The sequence below is a fragment of the Rhodnius prolixus genome, unplaced genomic scaffold (assembly GCF_049639745.1).
Source record: "Rhodnius prolixus isolate KJV_2025 unplaced genomic scaffold, Rpr scaffold_7, whole genome shotgun sequence".
Taxonomy (NCBI): domain Eukaryota; kingdom Metazoa; phylum Arthropoda; class Insecta; order Hemiptera; family Reduviidae; genus Rhodnius; species Rhodnius prolixus.
In genome coordinates this window covers 35,577,648-35,596,500 of record NW_027411582.1, presented here as the reverse complement: position 1 = coordinate 35,596,500, position 18,853 = coordinate 35,577,648, and the positions used below count along the sequence as shown (strand labels likewise).

Genomic DNA, 18,853 nt, shown 5'->3' with positions numbered 1-18,853 from the left:
TACCAATCACTTGCAGTAACATATCCATCGATGTCTTCCGCAGCTCATCAACACTGGACACTGGACACAGTTTAAAAGGTTTTAACGGAAATGAGACTATGACGTATTTACTGTCTTGCGACGGAATTTTGAAAATAACCGGAACCATTGTTTTTTTAATTTTTAATGCGCACAGGTTAAAAGTAATCACTCCAAGTTAATAAAGGGTAATCAAGCACTCCCGGGGATTTTAACACTCCCGCACTTTCGGAGATTTTAACACTCCCGCACTCCCCTGTAACAGAAATAGAATTTTGTTATGTTTAAGTTTGATAAGCACTGTAGGTATTTCTTTGATCTCAATGCATTTAAAGTAATAACAGTGAATATTATGGTAAAATTTAAAGTAAAAAAGAGAGCTCTTACCAAACCGTAGATCCGCGTATCAGATATCCAAGCCAGGCCTGAAGATGCATACCAGTAAAGTGCAGCCATGAATGAATAGCAATGAGATAATGCTTTCAAGAGAGTGAATGACGTGTACGGTTTATGATTTGGATTCAGAGAAAGGAAACCATTGAATTATGCAAGAAATCTCTGGTCCATATTCACCTGATGATCTTCAATATTTACTCTCCGGGGATTTTGATAAACATTTTCAATTTTTATTTTTATTTTTAGAATTATCTTCCCTTTGGATCTAGTTCAAAATTTTGAAATTGTTCTGTGGTAGAATGTCTCTGGATGGTTCTACTTTTTGTTTTGAGCTCTGGAGGGCTCCTGGTTTCCTTTAAATTCTTTCCGATATCCTCTGTCCTTCACTTCCAGACTCTATCTTCTTTAGAATGGCTGTTCTAGTCTTCTAGTTAGTCCTCTTCTAGTTTTTATTCTCTTTCTTCAACTTTTCTTTCTTTAACCACCTACATTTCTGTTCTTTCTAATCGTACTCTTATCATGAAAGCCAATTCAATTCTTTCTCTTCTCTACCGCTCTGCTACATGATTAGCTGCAGCTAACCGGAACTTAGGTGTTTTACTCCATTTCTAAAAACCCTTTCCGGTGTTTGAGACGACCGTGATTCAAAGATTCGGTTTTGTTATTGTCTCTAACCTTTCAGCGTTAGTACCATTCTTTCAAAACTAATCGAACTCTTCTGGAGATTATTATGTCTTTTAGGATAGGTGTTGCTTGTGTTGTTGCGTATGAGATGATCGCAGTGGAGTTCTCTCTATGGTGTTTTTGATCTAATGTTTCCTTTTTCATCAGAAGTGCTGCTGTCATTATAGACTTTAATGTTCTAGATCAAGGATGAGCAACCCGCGGCCCGCCAAGCATTTCTAAAATTGAATTTATTTTATCGACTTTCTCCCATCAATAGATTGTTATAAAATTAATTATAATAAAATGGTAGTACATACTAAACCGAAATATTTTTTTATGGCGAGTTACTTGTCGACGACGTTTTTAAACATGTAATACGAACGCGCCGGGTCTGCGCGATTTTTTTGTGACGAGATACACACTTGTCGGTGACTTGTTCAAACATGCAATACGGACGCGATGCGTTTCGTACGAATTATTAATAAGAGTTAATCTATGTGCGGCCCGCCAAAAAAAATTTAAATTTAAATCGGCCCATTGATTAAAAAGGTTGCTCACCCCTGTTCTAGATCATTGCAGACTACAATTAACAACGCAATCCAGAGGAAATTGTCATGTACTAGCCTATGTTTGTTTTTCTGGTTCCTGTATACATTCGGATTTTTAACTATCCCGTTTTGTTTACAAGTTAAGGATGACAACCCTATTCAGATAATTAAAGATAACTAAAGTTCAGATAATTTGGAGAACCTAATATCTTAAGTGGTATAAGGTCATGGAGGATATCCCTAATTCGTGTACTTCCTGTTTCTTGGTCATGTATTCGAACTGTGTTCTGGTGAATGCGCATAGTGTACTGAGCTCAGGTTATCCCGTGGGGTCGCTACTCCCCAGGTAGTTGTATGCGTCAACTACCCCTTGCGGGAAATTACTAATTATTTACGTAATATGTGTGAACTGTTCCGAAGGCGAGTGATGTAACCACGTGAATAAGAAAACCCTTCCGCTGTAGTCAAACACAATACTTTTAACTACGGTCATAAAAATATAATTACTAAATAACCTAAAATAAAGTAACCTGGAAATGGTTGCTAAGGTAACTTTCGCAAACAATTACAATAATAATATTATAATGAAAGGGAAGGGATTAGCTATGAGGTTAGCATACTGGACTCCCACGCGGAGGTCCCGGGTTCGAATCCAGCAGCTGACCCTTAGATTTTCTCTTCCTAGGAGCTTCTTACAGCTCACTGTCCGGTGATGGACAGTGTTGTCTGTAACGAGAGAACACTGTCCGGAGGCCGGCAGTGCACTGGGAAAAGCTCCGGGCGCTAATGACCTCAGCTGTTGATGCGCCAAAAAAAAAAAAAAAAAAAAAAAAAAAAAAAAAAAAAAAAAAAAAAATATAATGAAATATCACTTCTAATTAAATAACGATCAGGCTCGAGTCCGGAAACGAGTTTTATTATTAAATAATAACAAAATAATTCTCAAAAATTTTAATAAAATAAATTATCCAAATTGAACTTAAATTTTAAACGAGATAAGTGAACTCTATTCAATACGAAGTGTTATCAGCGCGGAACATAAGTTGAATGTCACAAAGGAGGTATTTCTCCATCCATAAACTAATGGTAAACTTCGGATTTCATCACGACTATGAGAAAAAAAAACCGGAACACTGAAAATCCTTGAAGAAATCGTGATGTTACTTCCGCCACGGAATAGGAGATCAATGATTATAATTTAAAGATACAGCATCAACAGCTGTTTTCAACCAATTATTTGGGCATTTCCTTTTTTTTCAAAATAAAATTGGTATACTTTTTTAATGAAAAAAAAAACAAAATGTTAAGGTTCCTGGCGAGCGTACTTTCATTAAATAATGGCGGTGGTGGTGGGGGGAAGCAGGAAATGATCTCTCTCACACGCTCTCTCGCTTTATCTTTCCCCGAGAGGTTTTTATTGGTTTAGACAGGATGGAAGAAAAATGAAAACACTAATTCATTTTGTTGTCCCTAAAAGTACCATCACGCACTAAACGTGGTAGGATTTGGGGCTAGGGTGGCCCTGCTCTAAAAGGAAATAGGTGGGGGAATTTTTTTTGGCTGGGGGAAAGAACAAAAAAGTTTTCCCTCATCTCTAAGTTGACGGGGGGGGGGTGTTTTTCACTACCCTCCTGCCCATCCGTTTGTTATTTTCTCAAGTAGTTGAGTCTGTTCAAAAAGAGGTTGAAGACTTCCGCCCCCTGAAAAAGTCATCTTGACTTAGTACGCTACTTTTATTTAATTTTTTAAATTGATAATGTTTTATTATTTCTTCAAAAAACCGTATACTACTCTACAATTCAGTGAATTAAATACGTATAATGGCGTCTATAATATCTATGATGATATCTATATAGCTATATAAATGATATCTATGATAATATCTATATTGCTATACAAATGATATCCATATAACTATATAAATGATATCTACGATGATATCTATACAGCTATACAAATGATATCTATGATGATATCTATATAGCTACATAAATGATATCTATAATGATATCTATATAGCTACATAAATGATATCTATTATATCTATATAACTATATAAATGATATCTATGATGATATCTATACAGCTACATAAATGATATCTATGATGATATCTATACAGCTACATAAATGATATCTATGATGATATCTATACAGCTACTCGTATATAATGATATCTATATAACTATATAAATGATATCTATGATATCTATATAGCTATACAAATGATATCTATATAACTATATAAATGATATCTATGATGATATCTATACAGCTATATAATGATATCTATGATATCTTATCACACCATGTAAGAGTTTTTTATCAACCATTTGTGAGCTAAGCTTGAATGCCCAGAAGGGCTTCTCAAATTTCTTTGTGCTCCTGTTTGGGACCACTTTTCTCCTAAAATAACTTGGGGGAATCCCAACCCCAAGATATCCTAATATAACTCAATACATCAAATACTGACAACTCTTCCTAAATAAAAAATGGCATCCCCAAAATCCAAAAATCTTACTCGCAGCATCAATTTTGGAGGGCAGAAATCGACTTATGTCTTAGAAAAATATTTTCTTGTTTTCCGTAGACCTGAAACAAAATATTCCCAATGAATACAGTGATTTCTAAAATTTAAATATAACAGAAAAGAAAAACTCTACAACTTACGATTTTTTTTTTTTTTTTAAAGAAATGGTACAATGTGGAATTACTCGTTCTCATTACGGAAATTGGTAAGGTAAAATTCCCCTTCTTTTAAGTTCAACTTCTTTCCGTCCTGACAAGAGGAACAATGAGTGTAGGGTGAGGTAACGCTCGTAATATTTAGGGGAAAAACTTGAAGGGCGGAAATGTGTGTTTGTGTGTGAGTAGGAAGTATCAAATATGCATCATCATGAGGATGCTGCAGTCTGCCCGTACGTGTGTGTATGTGCGTCTGTCCGCGTATTCTTGTACGACGTAAAGAGATCTTAGAGACTTTAGAGAAAGGTTGGTACGCCCTTGTTTAAAACTCGGGCAAGGTTTGCAGATAATGTCGTTTCGGCAAGAATAAGATCCAACCTTGAGTGCTTCTCGTCAAACTTAACAAGGATTACCAACCTTACAATTTTTTTTTCCTCACTATTACCTCACACTTTGCGCAATATTCCCCTCCTTCGGTGGATGAGAGAAATCATTAGCAGACTGGAGGCAATTTTCCAGTTTTCACCGGAAGTGGATTAACTTTTTTACCCTCTCTTTCTCTTTGACTTGTTTTCCCAACCTGTGATGGATTGATTGGAGGGTTCGAGAACTGTAGGGGAAAGTAACAAAGCAAAAAATAATCAGTATGAATAAATAAAAGTTTGATTAAATCTTAATTACGAACTCTTAGCCAATAGGATTTTGTTGTGATTCATAAGGCATCAGTAAAAGTTTGTTAATAGTCTTGAAAGGAAAAATTCTGTCTTAAGCGTTACGCGTACAATATTAAAAATCCATTGAAAAGTTCTCTCTGGTTGAAAATGTTTATTAATCAGGATGAAGATGTCTGAAATGTGGGCAATGTGTTATGTTTGTGAAAAATTGCCTGCGGGTTCGCTAAGCCTAAACAGGTTGCAAAGAACATCTACATCTGCTTCTTGCATTCCGGATTGTTGGGGAAGTAAGAGTAGTTTGTTCGCGTAGTTTATGGACTGTAGAAGCGGCAGTTCCACCTATGAAAGAGATCGTATTGTGGCTCCCTTAAATCTCCTTTAGAATGCTTCCTTTTGAATAAAGATGTGTACAGTAGTGAATGTTGTGTGTGTGATGGTGAGCTCGAGTTTGCCTGTAGGTACGCTAAGCCCAAATAGTTGCACACATCAACTACCTCTGCAGGCCATGAGTGTTATCATATTGGTTGTCAGCGTAAGTGTAATGTAAGAGAGCGGCCCTGGACTTCTTTGCTTAGCCTACCGGTTCTCCCAAAACGGTGTAAAATGTAAGTGTAAATGCATGTGTGTGGTGATGAGCTCGAGTCCTGCCTGTGGGTACGCTAAACCCAAATAGTTGCACACATCAACTACCTCTGCAGACCCTAAGTGGGATCATTATGGTGGTTGTCAGCGTATTATGTAAGAGAGTGGCCCTGGACTTCTTTAAGTATGTGAATTTCTGTGCGTAACTGTAAAGTGTTGGTGATAGTTTGTGTGGTGATGAGCTCGAGTCCTGCCTGTGGGCACGCTAAACCCAAATAGTTGCACACATCAACTACCTTTTCAGGCCCTTTGTGTGATCATTATGGTAGTTGTCAGCGTATTATGTAAGAGAGTGTGGCCCTGGACTTCTTTAAGTATGTGAATTTCTGTGCGTAACTGTAAAGTGTTGGTGATTGTGTGTGTGGTAGTGAGCTCGATTTTGCCTGTGGGTTCGCTAAGCCCAAATAGTTGTACACTTCCAACTATCTCTGCAGGCCATGAGTATGTTATAAGTATTGTTTGCAGTTATATTAGGCTAGAAAACCAACAGGGGATCCTACAAGAAGTGGTTGTCCACAAATGAGGATTTTGTGCAAATGAACAAAACAGATGTATAAAAAAGATGTATAAGCCATTTATTGATCGTTAAACAAAGCTTAGTGTAATAATACATAATATATATATAATATAACATTACAGCGTAAAATACAACATATAAAATCATGTAACTCCAATTAGCTTTTCCGAGAAGGGCCTCAGGGTACTTCCGTTGGGTTAAATTGTGCCAATTTTCTGAACAGAAGAAAACACAGAATGTAAAACTTGTAAAGAAAATTGTTAATACTTTATTGCAGAAAATTTTTTTATTTTATTATATTTATTATTTAATGAAAAAGAAACGATTAAATACTCTCCGCCAATCTTATCTTAGAGCACACCTAGTTCTTAATAATGGTGCATCATATTTTTGTCCTAAAGCCGTATGAAGAAGAAAGAACCAAAAACAGTTTGACCAAAAAAAAAAAATTCCCTTTAGAATGTTCAATCACGATGTGTGATCCTGTTAAAACAAAATTCATTATGAAAGGGTGTGGCTAAACTCATGAGGTCACATCAAATATTAAACCAAAAATTTTGCTACGTATAAACGTATAATCTCTCTCTCTCTCTCTCCCAGTGTTGCCAACAAACATTCGCTAATAATGAATTTCCCTTTGGTTAATCAAATACATGGGCTAGAGAGAGATAGGATATTATATGTAAAAGCCACATTTATAATCTATCTCTATAAATTCTATACAATAATTATTACCATTCAAAATGCGCGGTGCGGGGGGTGGGTGGGGTTAGCTTGCATTCGTAAGTCGCACAAATTAGATCACCGACTTCCGTAATATGAGAAATTCTGATTTAGCTCATTAAATGTTATATATTTTACATGGAATATGTACAGCTGGTATATAACGATACACTAACTAACTTAGTTTCATAAAGTCAGTACCGGGGATTTGAATTCACAATTAAGTGACAAACAATATGACAGGTTACAATATTAACTTCTCTTTATGATGACGTATTGTTGCCATATTGTTGGAGAAATTTATTGGGCATCCATTGTGTGAGATTAATGTTAAATATTTAACTGTCATAATTATAACAGATTTAGATAGACGCCATTTATTATTTTCACTCGCCCTACCTGGGAAAACGGAATTCCGATCAAATTTTCGTGATTTGAGTTTTCGCTAGAAATTTTAATTTTCAGGTATAGACCAATAGGAGTACAATAATTTTTCCGTAGTTTAATGAAAATCGTCAGAGCCATTTTTTTTTAAATTAAAAATAAAAATTCATTCATTATCGTGGTACTTCCGTTTGAGGCATATTATTCGAAAAATTGCAATCAAGTAACCCCCCCCGGAAAAGACCCAATCGAAATTAAATAATGTTACAACTTCCACCAATCGAATTTTTTAAACATACTCGTATAGTCCAGTTTCTAAATTCCACTTTTTATGATTTGGGAAACCAAAAAAAATAACGAATTTTCCGAAAAAATTTGGCCCAATCAGAGCACTTGCTGTTCCTAATTAAGAAGGATAAAGATTTTTATTTATTTATTTTGCAACTGTATCTAGTACAATAGGCAAAAGTGATGAGAGATAAGGGATGGCGCAAATACACATGCACGTGTATATATAGTGTGTACATACATATACGTGAGTAGAGTAAACGACGACCATCCATTGATGGAAGCCGTTAGTTCCCTTCAGATTTGGCAAGCTTAGGCAGCATCCATCCTAGGAGATCGGGCGTTATATGTTGAGATGATCGCATGACCACCGCCGCTTCAGTTTGCGATATGGAAGGAAGTGTTGTGGTGGACATGTTGTGGGATCAGAGGGTTGTAGTGACTATTCTAGATTTGAGTGGAGTTTTGTGTACCGAGTTTGGGGCTATTTCCAGAGACGAGAGGAATATTTAGATCAGAGTGTATAGTGTGGATTGGAGACCTAGAAGGGAGCGTTAACTATTGTTCTTAGAATTTTTGGTTGTAAGGTCTGAAGTCGGTTGATGTTCGATTTTTTAGCGCTTCCGTAGAGCTGTATTCCTTACGTCCATATTGGGGCAAGTAGAGCGCTATATAGTGTTCGTTTGTTCGCCAGGGTCAATTTTGATCGTTTGTCGAGTAGCCTTTTCAACATTTTATATCTGAGATTGAGACTGATAAAGATTACTTAAAAAATTTTTGGTGTCTTTATGTAAGTACAATAGAATAATTCAGCAACAAGAAAAAAATATTAAGACGAAGTAACAAAACTTAAATGCCGGTTTTAGTGATTATCGCTCCTAAAGATCAGATCTATTTGGACCATCTTAAAATTTAGTCCAGCACAAAAATGAATATTGAAATCCTAATTGTGTTTAAGCAATTCTTCAACTTGCTCAAAAAGATATTGGGCAAAAAAATCTTCGTTAAACGGGAGGAAAATGTATTTATACTTTTTTTATTTATCTAACGTCATTGTAATTCTTAATTAGAAAGCGGAAGTATTGGTGTAGCGCCATCTTTTTCCAAAATTGCGTTTCGCCATTTTTTTTTTAATGATTTAAGGCGCGTAAATATCTAAGGTTACTGGCGCCCGGAGCTTTTTTCAGTGCACTGCTGTCCAACACCGGACAGTGTTCTCTCGTTACAGACAACACTGTCCATCACCGGACAGTGAGCTGTAAGAAGCTCCTAGGAAGAGAAAATCTAAGGGTCAGCTGCTGGATTCGAACCCGGGATCTCCGCGTGGCGTTTCACTATAATTTTATGTTTTACTTAAGCTTAAGGAAAGTATTAGCCGAGCTCGAACTAACGACCGGAAATATGAGTATGTTTGTTCGAAAACCCAAAAATTGCAGGAATTCCAAAATGTTTTTGCAGAATAATTTTTTTAGGTTCATAAGATATTGTAGCTAAATTGCGATCTAAAAATATTTACTGAACTTGGTGCCCCCCTGCATTCTACACAACCAAATCCATAACTTTGATGTAAAACAGGTTTTCGGTGGAGGGGGATTAAATTATGGCTGGTACGGATTAGGATGGCCTCAATCAAAACGTGCCATTTCAGTGCAAATTCGGATCGTGATAAAGATAGCGTTTTGATTAAGTGACTACAAATTAATCATTGATTTTTAAATATAACCATTTATAGCGATTATATCTTAGCTCGATCATTAAATATCACGTTATGTGCAATAATCTCTACTCAATTATTGTATAACTCTCAATTGTGCATTTGATTTTACTAGCTCCAGAGCAACTATTATTGTTCCTAGGGGAAGTGGTATACAGGACATATAAACCCTTCAGGGAATGCAATCATCACCTGCAACTACAACAACGAGATTAACCCGCCAAATATGTGACGTCATACATCTCCCCTAGCTGCCATTAGTATTAATTTTGCTTCCCTAAACAGTTTCCCTAAACAGATTGCCTATAACAAGATCCTTCAATGATCAAACAATAAAGTCATTATCTGGACCAATACTTTGCTTAATTAATTAATTGAATTATGGATTTGATTTTTGCTTGATTAAGTTAGGAAAACATGGTGAGATCATGCCAAAATTTTCACAAAAAAAAATTGAGTTTCCACTAGGGAAATATCTGTTTCAACGTTTCCTGAGGTAGGAAAAAGGGGATTTTCAGGAAATTGTTTGTATGTTTGTGTGTATTTTAACTAAAAAATCGTAAGAAGCAGAAACTTCAAGTTTAGATGGAGCTTCATCAGGTGCTTTAAGTCACTACTCAAAAACTCTAAAATTTGATTGAGATAACGATTTCCTGCTTTTGGGACTACGTGAATGTAAACATTGTGGCAAAAACCGGAAATAAAGTCTAATCGATTTTCTAATTTTTTTTTTTTTTTTTGCAGCCACATTTCCCATGGCCAGGCGGATAGGACATCCATACCAAAATAGGACACCACCAAAAAGAAAAAAGCCTAGAACCTCGTTTACAAGGCTACAGATTGCCGAATTAGAAAAAAGGTTTCATAAACAGAAATATTTAGCCTCAGCTGAACGGGCCGCATTGGCTAAATCTTTAAAAATGACCGACGCACAGGTCAAGACGTGGTTTCAAAATCGTAGGACAAAATGGAGGTGAGTAATTGTTTTGGTTTTTTGTTTATATAATGTATTATATCTATATGGCATGTGTAATTTTAAAATAACAGGTGGTGAAAACAAAATTTTTTAATTAAATCAGCTGACCACATTACTAATGTGTTATTAAGAAATAACGTTAGCAACATGTTTTACTATATTAAATTACTACATAAACAGTAATGCATTTATTATTGAATTATTGACCGCAACAATTGCGCTACTTGTTGGGTAATAATTCGAAGTAAACCACTCAAAATTAATTTAAGAACAGAGTTTTTATTTTTAAGTTTTTAAAAGCTCTTGAGCTTAAGCTTACCAATTCATAAAATTTACTAATCCCTGAATGTTTACCCGTCAAACCAAATCTCTGTTACGGTGCGTTCGACGTGTATACTCATGGTGAAAAATATAAAATTGCCATTAACTACAAAAAACTCGAAATTTTAATAAAATTCAATAAGAATATTATTTGGTAGGATGTTTCCTTTATCTTACCCAATAGAACTGCCAAGTATATTATACGGAGAAAGGTGGTGGGAGTCAGCCAAATGATAAGTGGTTGGTACATGTTTGGTCTCCGCATTAGAGATTGGGGAAGCTCTCAACCTTTGTGCAATGCCCGTTTTTACCTTAGAGATTCAGACCTCACAGTACGAGCATGATTTCATTTTGCACAGAATTCAAAAAGCTCTTTTCTATTCCTTGTAAAAGCTCTTGCGTCTCTAGTTAACTAAAGGCAATGCATAACGTGAAGAAGCGGTGCAAGATTTTGGAATGAGCACAGAATGCTCTGGGGTAATCTCAAGCCCCCGAAAGAGAGAGATTGCAGAAAAAGTCGCTTGCAGTGATAATATTACGACGTTGTAAACTTTTGGTAGTTTTGTTCTGCGTTCGACGCGTATATACGTCCATTGTCTGATTTTAATTCCGCACACTGTGGGAGGGTGTAAGAGACATTTCCTCTTCTCCCGTCAAAGTCTCCAAATGGACTGGGACTTTGAACACTCTGTGGAGTTGTTTTCTGGCCTGATGGGCCTTGTAAGACCGATAAGGGCCGATTAAGTCGGCCAGGGCATAGGTTGAGACCTGGGATATACGAAATGTTGTGCCTGGTATCGCAAATGGGCTAGTGGGACGACTGATGCTGGCCATAAGAGAGTATCTTGTCCAGCTCAAGAGCTCCAGGTGCGCCTCTAGGAACCTACCAATAGGGACGAGAGCAGAATTCAGCATAATGCAAAATGCCCAACCTACCTCGCGGATATTTTGATAAAGACCTGCCCAACAACTACTTTTTAGTGCTGAGTCTAAGTTTTAAGATTTAATCACATTAAGAAAGTCACGTAAATCTTCCCAACTGCACCAAAAATTATTTTTCTTTCTTTTTTTTCACTCAAAGAAAATCGTCTTATAAAAAACCTAAAAAAGACTTGATAATAAACAGAGAAGGAAAGCGAACAAAAAAGACATTTAGATACACACATATATAGACCTAGATGGCGCCAATAGTCAGACTTTTTATCTTGGGAGTTTTTTAACCTGCACAATAAGAACCTTACCTTCTTTTTAGGTGAACAAATCAAAAGTATAAAAATAAACAATAGCTACCAATCGTCTTATCTGATAACGTTAATGATGTCATAAGGAGAACTATCTTAATAGCGTTTAAAACATTTTTTTTATGTAACCTTTCTTAAATGAAGATGACCCAGGTAGAAGTGATGATAACTAGACGATAATGAACCATTTACAGAAATTAAAGCCTTTTTTAAAAGGAAATCCGGTGTGAACTACCCTCATGACTTCCTCTGTACCGGAAATTTTAAAAAGTTTTATCCAATTTTAAACCTTTCATGGAAATTTCATACAAATTTATCAATTTTCGTGAAAACATGTTTTCCAAAAAAAAAAGCCCTGGAAAATTGTTTTAGGGAAGCGGCACATCCGGTTGGCTCATTTGTCTAAAAGCTAATTAATTATCAGGTTTCCACGGTGATACTTAATTTAAACTTTTCCGATTTTTACGTAGTATTTTCACTAATGCTTTATTAAGTCGTAAGTGCAATGCAAGACGGATATATGTAAGTGACGTCAGAATCCCTACGCTAAACTGATTAATCTACTCCTCAGCTACGATATGCGTGTTACGACAGGATAAAATCAACGGTATTATCCGGTACTGTGGGCCAAACCACTCTTTCAGTATAAATACTTCAGTTTTCTCTCAAATAATTAAAAAAAGAGAGAGAGAGAGAGGGGTTAATACGAGGGTCGTTTGAAAAGTCCGTGCAAAAATAAAAACTACTTAATTTTTTGGGGTAAACCTTTTTTATTTTTCAACATAGTCTCTTTTTAGGCTTATACACTTCGTCCAACGCTGCTCTAGTTTGTTGATCCCTTCCGAATAATAGGATTTGTCCAAGTCTGAAAAATAGCCATTCGTTTCTGCAATCACCTCCTCGTTTGAATAAAATCTTTTTGCCGCCAGCCATTTCTTCATATTGGGGAACAAATAGTAGTCCGAGGGAGCCAAGTCTGGAGAATAGGGGGGATGTGAAACGAGTTGGAACCCTATTTCCATTAATTTTGCGACCACAACTGCTGAGGTGTGAGCTGGTGCGTTGTCGTGATGGAAAAGAACTTTTTTGTGGGCCAATCGTGGGCGTTTTTCTTGCAGCTCGGTTTTCAAACGGTCCAATAACGATGAATAATATGCACCTGTAATAGTTTTACCCTTTTCCACATAGTCGATGAGGATTATTCCTTGCGAATCCCAAAAGACAGTCGCCATAATCTTTCCGGCCGAAGGAACGGTCTTCGCCAAACACAAAGAAATAGACCGATCTGGCTGAAACTTGGTGTGTGTTCTTCCAAGAGATGCTACTAACTAAACATAACCTCGATACGCGCCAGTAGTGCTATCTCTCTGACTTTGCACGGACTTTTCAAACGACCCTCGTATGTAAAGTAAAGTAATTGCCTATTTTTTCAGGCGGGCTTTACGTTCAACTACCAATTAGGTGTCATGGACGGAGGCGACTAGCAAGCATACTTTACTGTAAATTTCTCATATTAACCATTAAATAAAATTGAAGGCCTAGACCGGGAGAATTGAACCCACTAAACCAACAATACTTCTAAGCTTTGCGGGTTTAGCCTATAAACGCCTAACATACTTTACTACAAATTTCTCATATTAACCATTAAATAAAATCCAAGGCCTAGACCAGGGGAATCGAACCCAGTACCACAATGCATATTAGCTTTGCAGGTGGTTAATATGTAAATGACGCAATTAATGACGTGGATATAAAAGAAAAACGACAGAAAGTGGCGACATTCTGTTTAGCAATCAGCTGTTTTTATTTCACTTGCGCGCCATCCCAGCCCAAACTTATCAAAAAGATCGTTATCAGCTTTTAGTTATTTTAATTCTTTTTTTTTCTTTTTAATCATTTCTGTTACACAGCTTGACTAGTGTAACGTTTTAATTATCTAAGATAAAGGTTGCACGCGTAATGTGTACGTTAAAGCGTTAGTTCTGCAATAGCAAACATCATCATCTGTAGAAACTGTTGCCAAACAAACCGGATAGATATACAGACATGAAGAGGAAATAGATGAACTCTTAATGGATAAGGCATGTAAAACTATCACCAACAGCTCTCTCTAACTCACACACTCACAAACAACCTGTGCTATCAGAGCAAGCCTTCCACACGCCATGTCGCCAGATCTTTTTGTCTAACTACTCCCTAACTACTGCCACCAGATACACTGTGTTTTCAAGTTTTAACATGCACCATCCATCAATACTACTAAATTTAGCTTTGTAACTATTTTTGTACCAAGGTACAGGAATTTTTCAAACATTATTACGACTAGACGATGATGCAATTATCAAGTTAGTAGTCATAGTTTAATTGTTTCATTTAATAGTGTCCTGTCGTACATTGTACATAAGTGCATTTGTCGCTGATGTTAGTAGAATTATAGAATGATTTGATTTTGGCTGGTGGGGGGTGAGGTGAATTGCGCTTTTTCTTATCATTGTATCACTCCCAGTTAATTTACTATCTCTTACTCTTCGTAAAATAGGTACCTATTTTAATAGGCAAGCTTTACGACCAACTACCAAATTAACATAGGCGTCGTGGACAGAGGCGACTAGCAAACATACTTTAGTACAAGTTTCTCATATTAACCATTAAATAGACCCGAAAATCGAATCCACTAAACCAACAATACATCTTAGCTTTGCGGGTCTAGCCTATAACCGCTCGGCGTCTATCGTGGCGCCTAATTTTCCAATCTTTTTTTTTCCCAACAGATAATTTTCTAAAAATCTGTTTCCTAAACATTGGGTACCTCAAAAGCGTAAACATTTACTTCCGGTGAAAACTTGACATTGAAATAATGAAAATTTAAGGCGCCACGATAGCCGAGCGGTTATAGGCTAGACCCGCAATGCTAAGATGTATTGTTGGTTTAGTGGGTTCAATTCCCCTGGTTTAGGTCTTGGATTTTATTTAAAGTTTAATAAAAGAAATTTACAGTAAAGTATGTCAGGCGGTTATAGGCTAGTCCCGCAATGCTAAGATGTATTGTTGGTTTAGTGGGTTCAATTCCCCCGATGTAGGTCTTGGATTTTATTTAATGGTTAATATGAGAAATTTGTGGTAAAGTATTTTAGGCGGTAATAGACTAGACCCGCAATGCTAAGATGTATTGTTGGTTTAGTGGGTTCTATTCCCCTGGTCTAGGTCTTGGATTTTATTTAAAGTTTAATAAAAGAAATTTACAGTAAAGTATGTCAGGCGGTTATAGGCTAGTCCCGCAATGCTAAGATGTATTGTTGGTTTAGTGGGTTCAATTCCCCCGATGTAGGTCTTGGATTTTATTTAATGGTTAATATGAGAAATTTGTGGTAAAGTATGTTTGTTAGACGTCTCTATCCACGACTCCTAAAATTGGACGTATAGTTTGCATGGAAAAAAAAATAAGCATCACTTTATTCCTGGAAATTCGATTAAGAGTACTTCTAGTGATTAAGTATTCACTTAAAGTAAATTTCAAAAGAATCTATAGGTGTGCGTATATATTCTTTTTATAGATTATCTTTCCCCTTGGTTAGACTAAAATATAGAGCAAAGTAAAAAATCTTGCCTAAAACAAAGACAAAAAAGTTAAAAGCTATAATTAAAGATTATGTCTAATTTAAAGGATTTTGTGCAACTGTTTTAAATATATTTCTTTCTTTTGGTCACTGATTAAAATACTGGTTCACAAAATTAGGAACAAAAATCCACGAGCTATGGAAAAATTTGAACTTAGATACAATTCACAGAAATACAGTATGATTTATCAGTTTAGAATAAAACCAAAAATGCTATTCCATTTAGTCTGGTGCCTGGCCGACTATAGGAGGACACGCAGGGCGGCGTTGATGACAGGGGGGGGTCCCCATCCAAGATATATTTTTGTTTTATTTATTTATATTTACAAGCGAGCAACTAAAAGCTTTAAAAAATTGAAAAATAAAACAGCTGATAAATAAAAATATTCCAAAAAGGTGAAGGTTTAGATAGAAAGGTTCCTCTGCGAGTTGGTGGGGGAAGTGAAGCTGGGATTTGGCCATACCCAGCTTATTGCCTCATTAAGTGCTTCTATTCATCATTAATTAAACTAAGCACGCATTATCTTATACTGATACAACTCGTAAGCGTTTTCTGTTTTTTTTTGGTAACTATAGAAACTAAAGAGCCTGGAATTATCAAGTCTTTTTAAGTGTATTTGCAAACTCTGGAAAGAAAAAACAAAAAGAAAAAGAAAGATGTTTGATTGAGGCTCTCTCTCATATCTATTTAGATAACACACAAAAGACGCCTAAGCATGAACACACACACACACACACACTCTGTGTGAGAAGAGAAAAAGAGAGAAGAGAATCTAGGAGGAGAGTGTCTAAAAGAAGAATGCCTGAAAGAAGAGAGAGAGACTACGAAAAAGAAGGTCAGGTGGGATTTCTCTTTCTTCCACCAACCTCTCCCCTCTCCAACCCTCCCGATCATAGTATACCTTGTCACAGATTGTGTATTTAAAGCGCTATCTACATTTTAAAATGTCTTTCTAAAAAAAAAAGACGAAAAGAAAGATAAAACAGAAAAAGAGAAAGAACCTAAATTGAATAAAATGTACATTAGTCATTTATCTTTAAACGTTTTTGATTGCAGTTTATCAGTTTGTCTGTGCGTGTGATTGATGCAATTAATAAATAGATTTTCTTGTTTGTTTGTCTTTGTTTGTTTTAGTTTAGAGTGCCCATGGAATTTGTCCTTATTTTTGCAGCAAACTTTTTTTCTTTCAAGTTTAAACTTTCTCTTAGTAACTAACAACTTGAAAAATTCTAAATTTTTTTTCTGTAATGAAATTGTTTACCGGAAATACATGTTTTGGAGTTTCCTGTTTAAAGACGAATATTTCAGATAAAAACTAATTTTCTAAAAACTTTGGGATCACAATACAACCAACTCTTTTTTTTACACGATAGATACGTTACTTGGAAAAGCGTGCAAAAAAAAAAATACACGCGACATACGAGGTGTGGCTATTAAATAACGAGACTGATGCTGCCACAGGAGAACTATGCATGCGCCAAATCCTAAACAGACCGACAGCTGTGCAGCAGCGTAAAGCCTTCTCTTTCGATTGCCAGCGTCTCTCTCGTGTTTGTAGAGAAATCTGTCTGACCGGAACCGTCGTTTGTGGTGTAGGAGGTGTTAAGTTTCGTTTTGCCCAAAAACATGTAGTAGAGCAACGAATTGTTGTGAAATTTCACATGAAACTTGGTGAAACCGCTACTGAAACTTATCTTTTATTAAAAGAAGTTTATAGCGATAAGTGTTGTATCACGTGCGCGAGTTTCCAAGATGGCCGACAAGACGTCGGAGATGATGAGACCGCCCAGGTTGCCCTTCCACACGTCCAAAACGGATGAAAATATCCGATTATAATTAATCAACATTACTACCGGTGAGGTGCTTGCTCAACTCCGTGAGCAAGAGTAAGGAAAAAAAAAAACGACCCGATTTGTGGAAGATTTGTGGTTCTCCATCAAGACAACCGGCGCCAGCTCACACTGCATTTTCTGTCAAGACGTTTCTAGCCAAGTACAACATCCCAGTCATCCGCCTTATTCGCCTGTGACCTGGCCCCATGTGACTTTTATCTGTTCCCCAAAGTCAAAGTCTGCATTAAAAGAAATACGATTTCAGTCCGTTGAAGCTGAGTGAAAGAAAAAGCGTCACGCGTCATGCAGGAGCTCACAGAAGAAAAAGACTTCCAGCACTGTTTCGAACAATGGTAAATTCGCATGGAGCGTTGGAGGGATAGGGGTGGGGTGTATATTGAAATATGTATAAATTTAAAATAAAACGTTTTACAGCAATAGTCTCGTTATTTAATAACCTCGTATGGTAAATTTATGGGATATTTTTTACAACTTTGAAAAATCGCGTAAGATGAAAAAACTCTAAATGCTAAAACTCTAGAGTTGGTTGTACTTCCTTCATTTTGTGTTAGAAAACTAGAAAAACATTTGAAAAACAATGAATAACATGTTATTTGTGACATCGTTAAAGCAATTAGCTCACAGGAGAGGACATATTTGATTAATGTGAATACGCTTAACATATTACCATTCAGTACTGAGCAAATAGAGAGAGAGAGAGAGAGAGATTGAATGCTGGAAAACAAAATGGTATATTCTCCAGTAAAACTAGATGCTGTTTGCTGTGTAGTTAGTGTTGTTAAAGTGAAGAGGTTGTTAAATATTTCAAAATGTGATTGACAAGTCACATTAAGGGAAAACGTTATAGCGATTTTCTCTCTTTCTAGAGTGTTGTGTATTGTGGATGTGAGTGTTTCATGTTGTTGTTGTTGTGAGGGAAACACAGTTTAAAGGGTTGTTTATATAGCAGAGTACCGTGTACTAACTTTGCCCTTGTATTCTCGTAACGGGGCCACTGGATAGAGTTTAGGCAACACTAAAGGATTAGTAGAAGTAGAAAGGGTTGTTTCCTCTAGTTGTTCCTGGCAACTGGGGGGGAGCTTTGTCTGCCTTTTAGTGCAAATAGTCCTGGACTGGGTTGATGGTTGGTGGGGATTGCTAACAAACTAAGATGGGATGGTGTACAGTTAAGTGAATTGCTCTCTCGCTGCGGGAGAGCCTGTGCACCAAGTTCTTGGACTTGTTTTGCTCCTGTTAGATAAACTGGATTAAAGGACTCTCTCTCTCCACCAAATAGTGTCATCCTAACACGCAATATCCTGTACTCCCTAACTAACACACTCACATAGTTAACTAACACTTAGCCACTAAGCCAATCCAGGCAACGGCTATCCATCTAAACAGCACTTACAAAACTTTCAGTGTATTAAATTTTACATGTATTCCTTGAAACTGTTGGTCCTGAAGATGGCACAAGACCGATCGCTAGACGTAAACAAAAGATTCGCATCAAGATTGAGGTCTCACCAGGTGGATAAGGCATACGCAAATGCGTCCCCCAACATAGAACCTCGAACCTAGCTAAGTTTGTTACTTAGATGGTAAAAAAGA

General features: G+C 36.5%; 1 protein-coding gene and 1 long non-coding RNA gene across 2 annotated transcripts in view; one reads left to right on the top strand and one right to left on the bottom strand.

Moving 5' to 3' along the window:
- Positions 1-18,853, top strand: part of LOC141447534 (T-cell leukemia homeobox protein 3-like) — an 88,119-nt gene that overhangs the window by 43,566 nt on the left and 25,700 nt on the right. The window contains exon 2 of the mRNA XM_074115189.1: positions 9,999-10,227. Within this exon, the coding sequence (XP_073971290.1) occupies positions 9,999-10,227 (229 nt within the window). The remainder of the gene's footprint in view (positions 1-9,998; positions 10,228-18,853) is intronic.
- The window catches only part of LOC141447537 (uncharacterized), a 67,485-nt gene continuing 54,750 nt past the window's right edge, over positions 6,119-18,853 (bottom strand). The window contains exon 3 of the long non-coding RNA XR_012454404.1: positions 6,119-6,360. This is a non-coding gene — a long non-coding RNA (uncharacterized lncRNA). The remainder of the gene's footprint in view (positions 6,361-18,853) is intronic.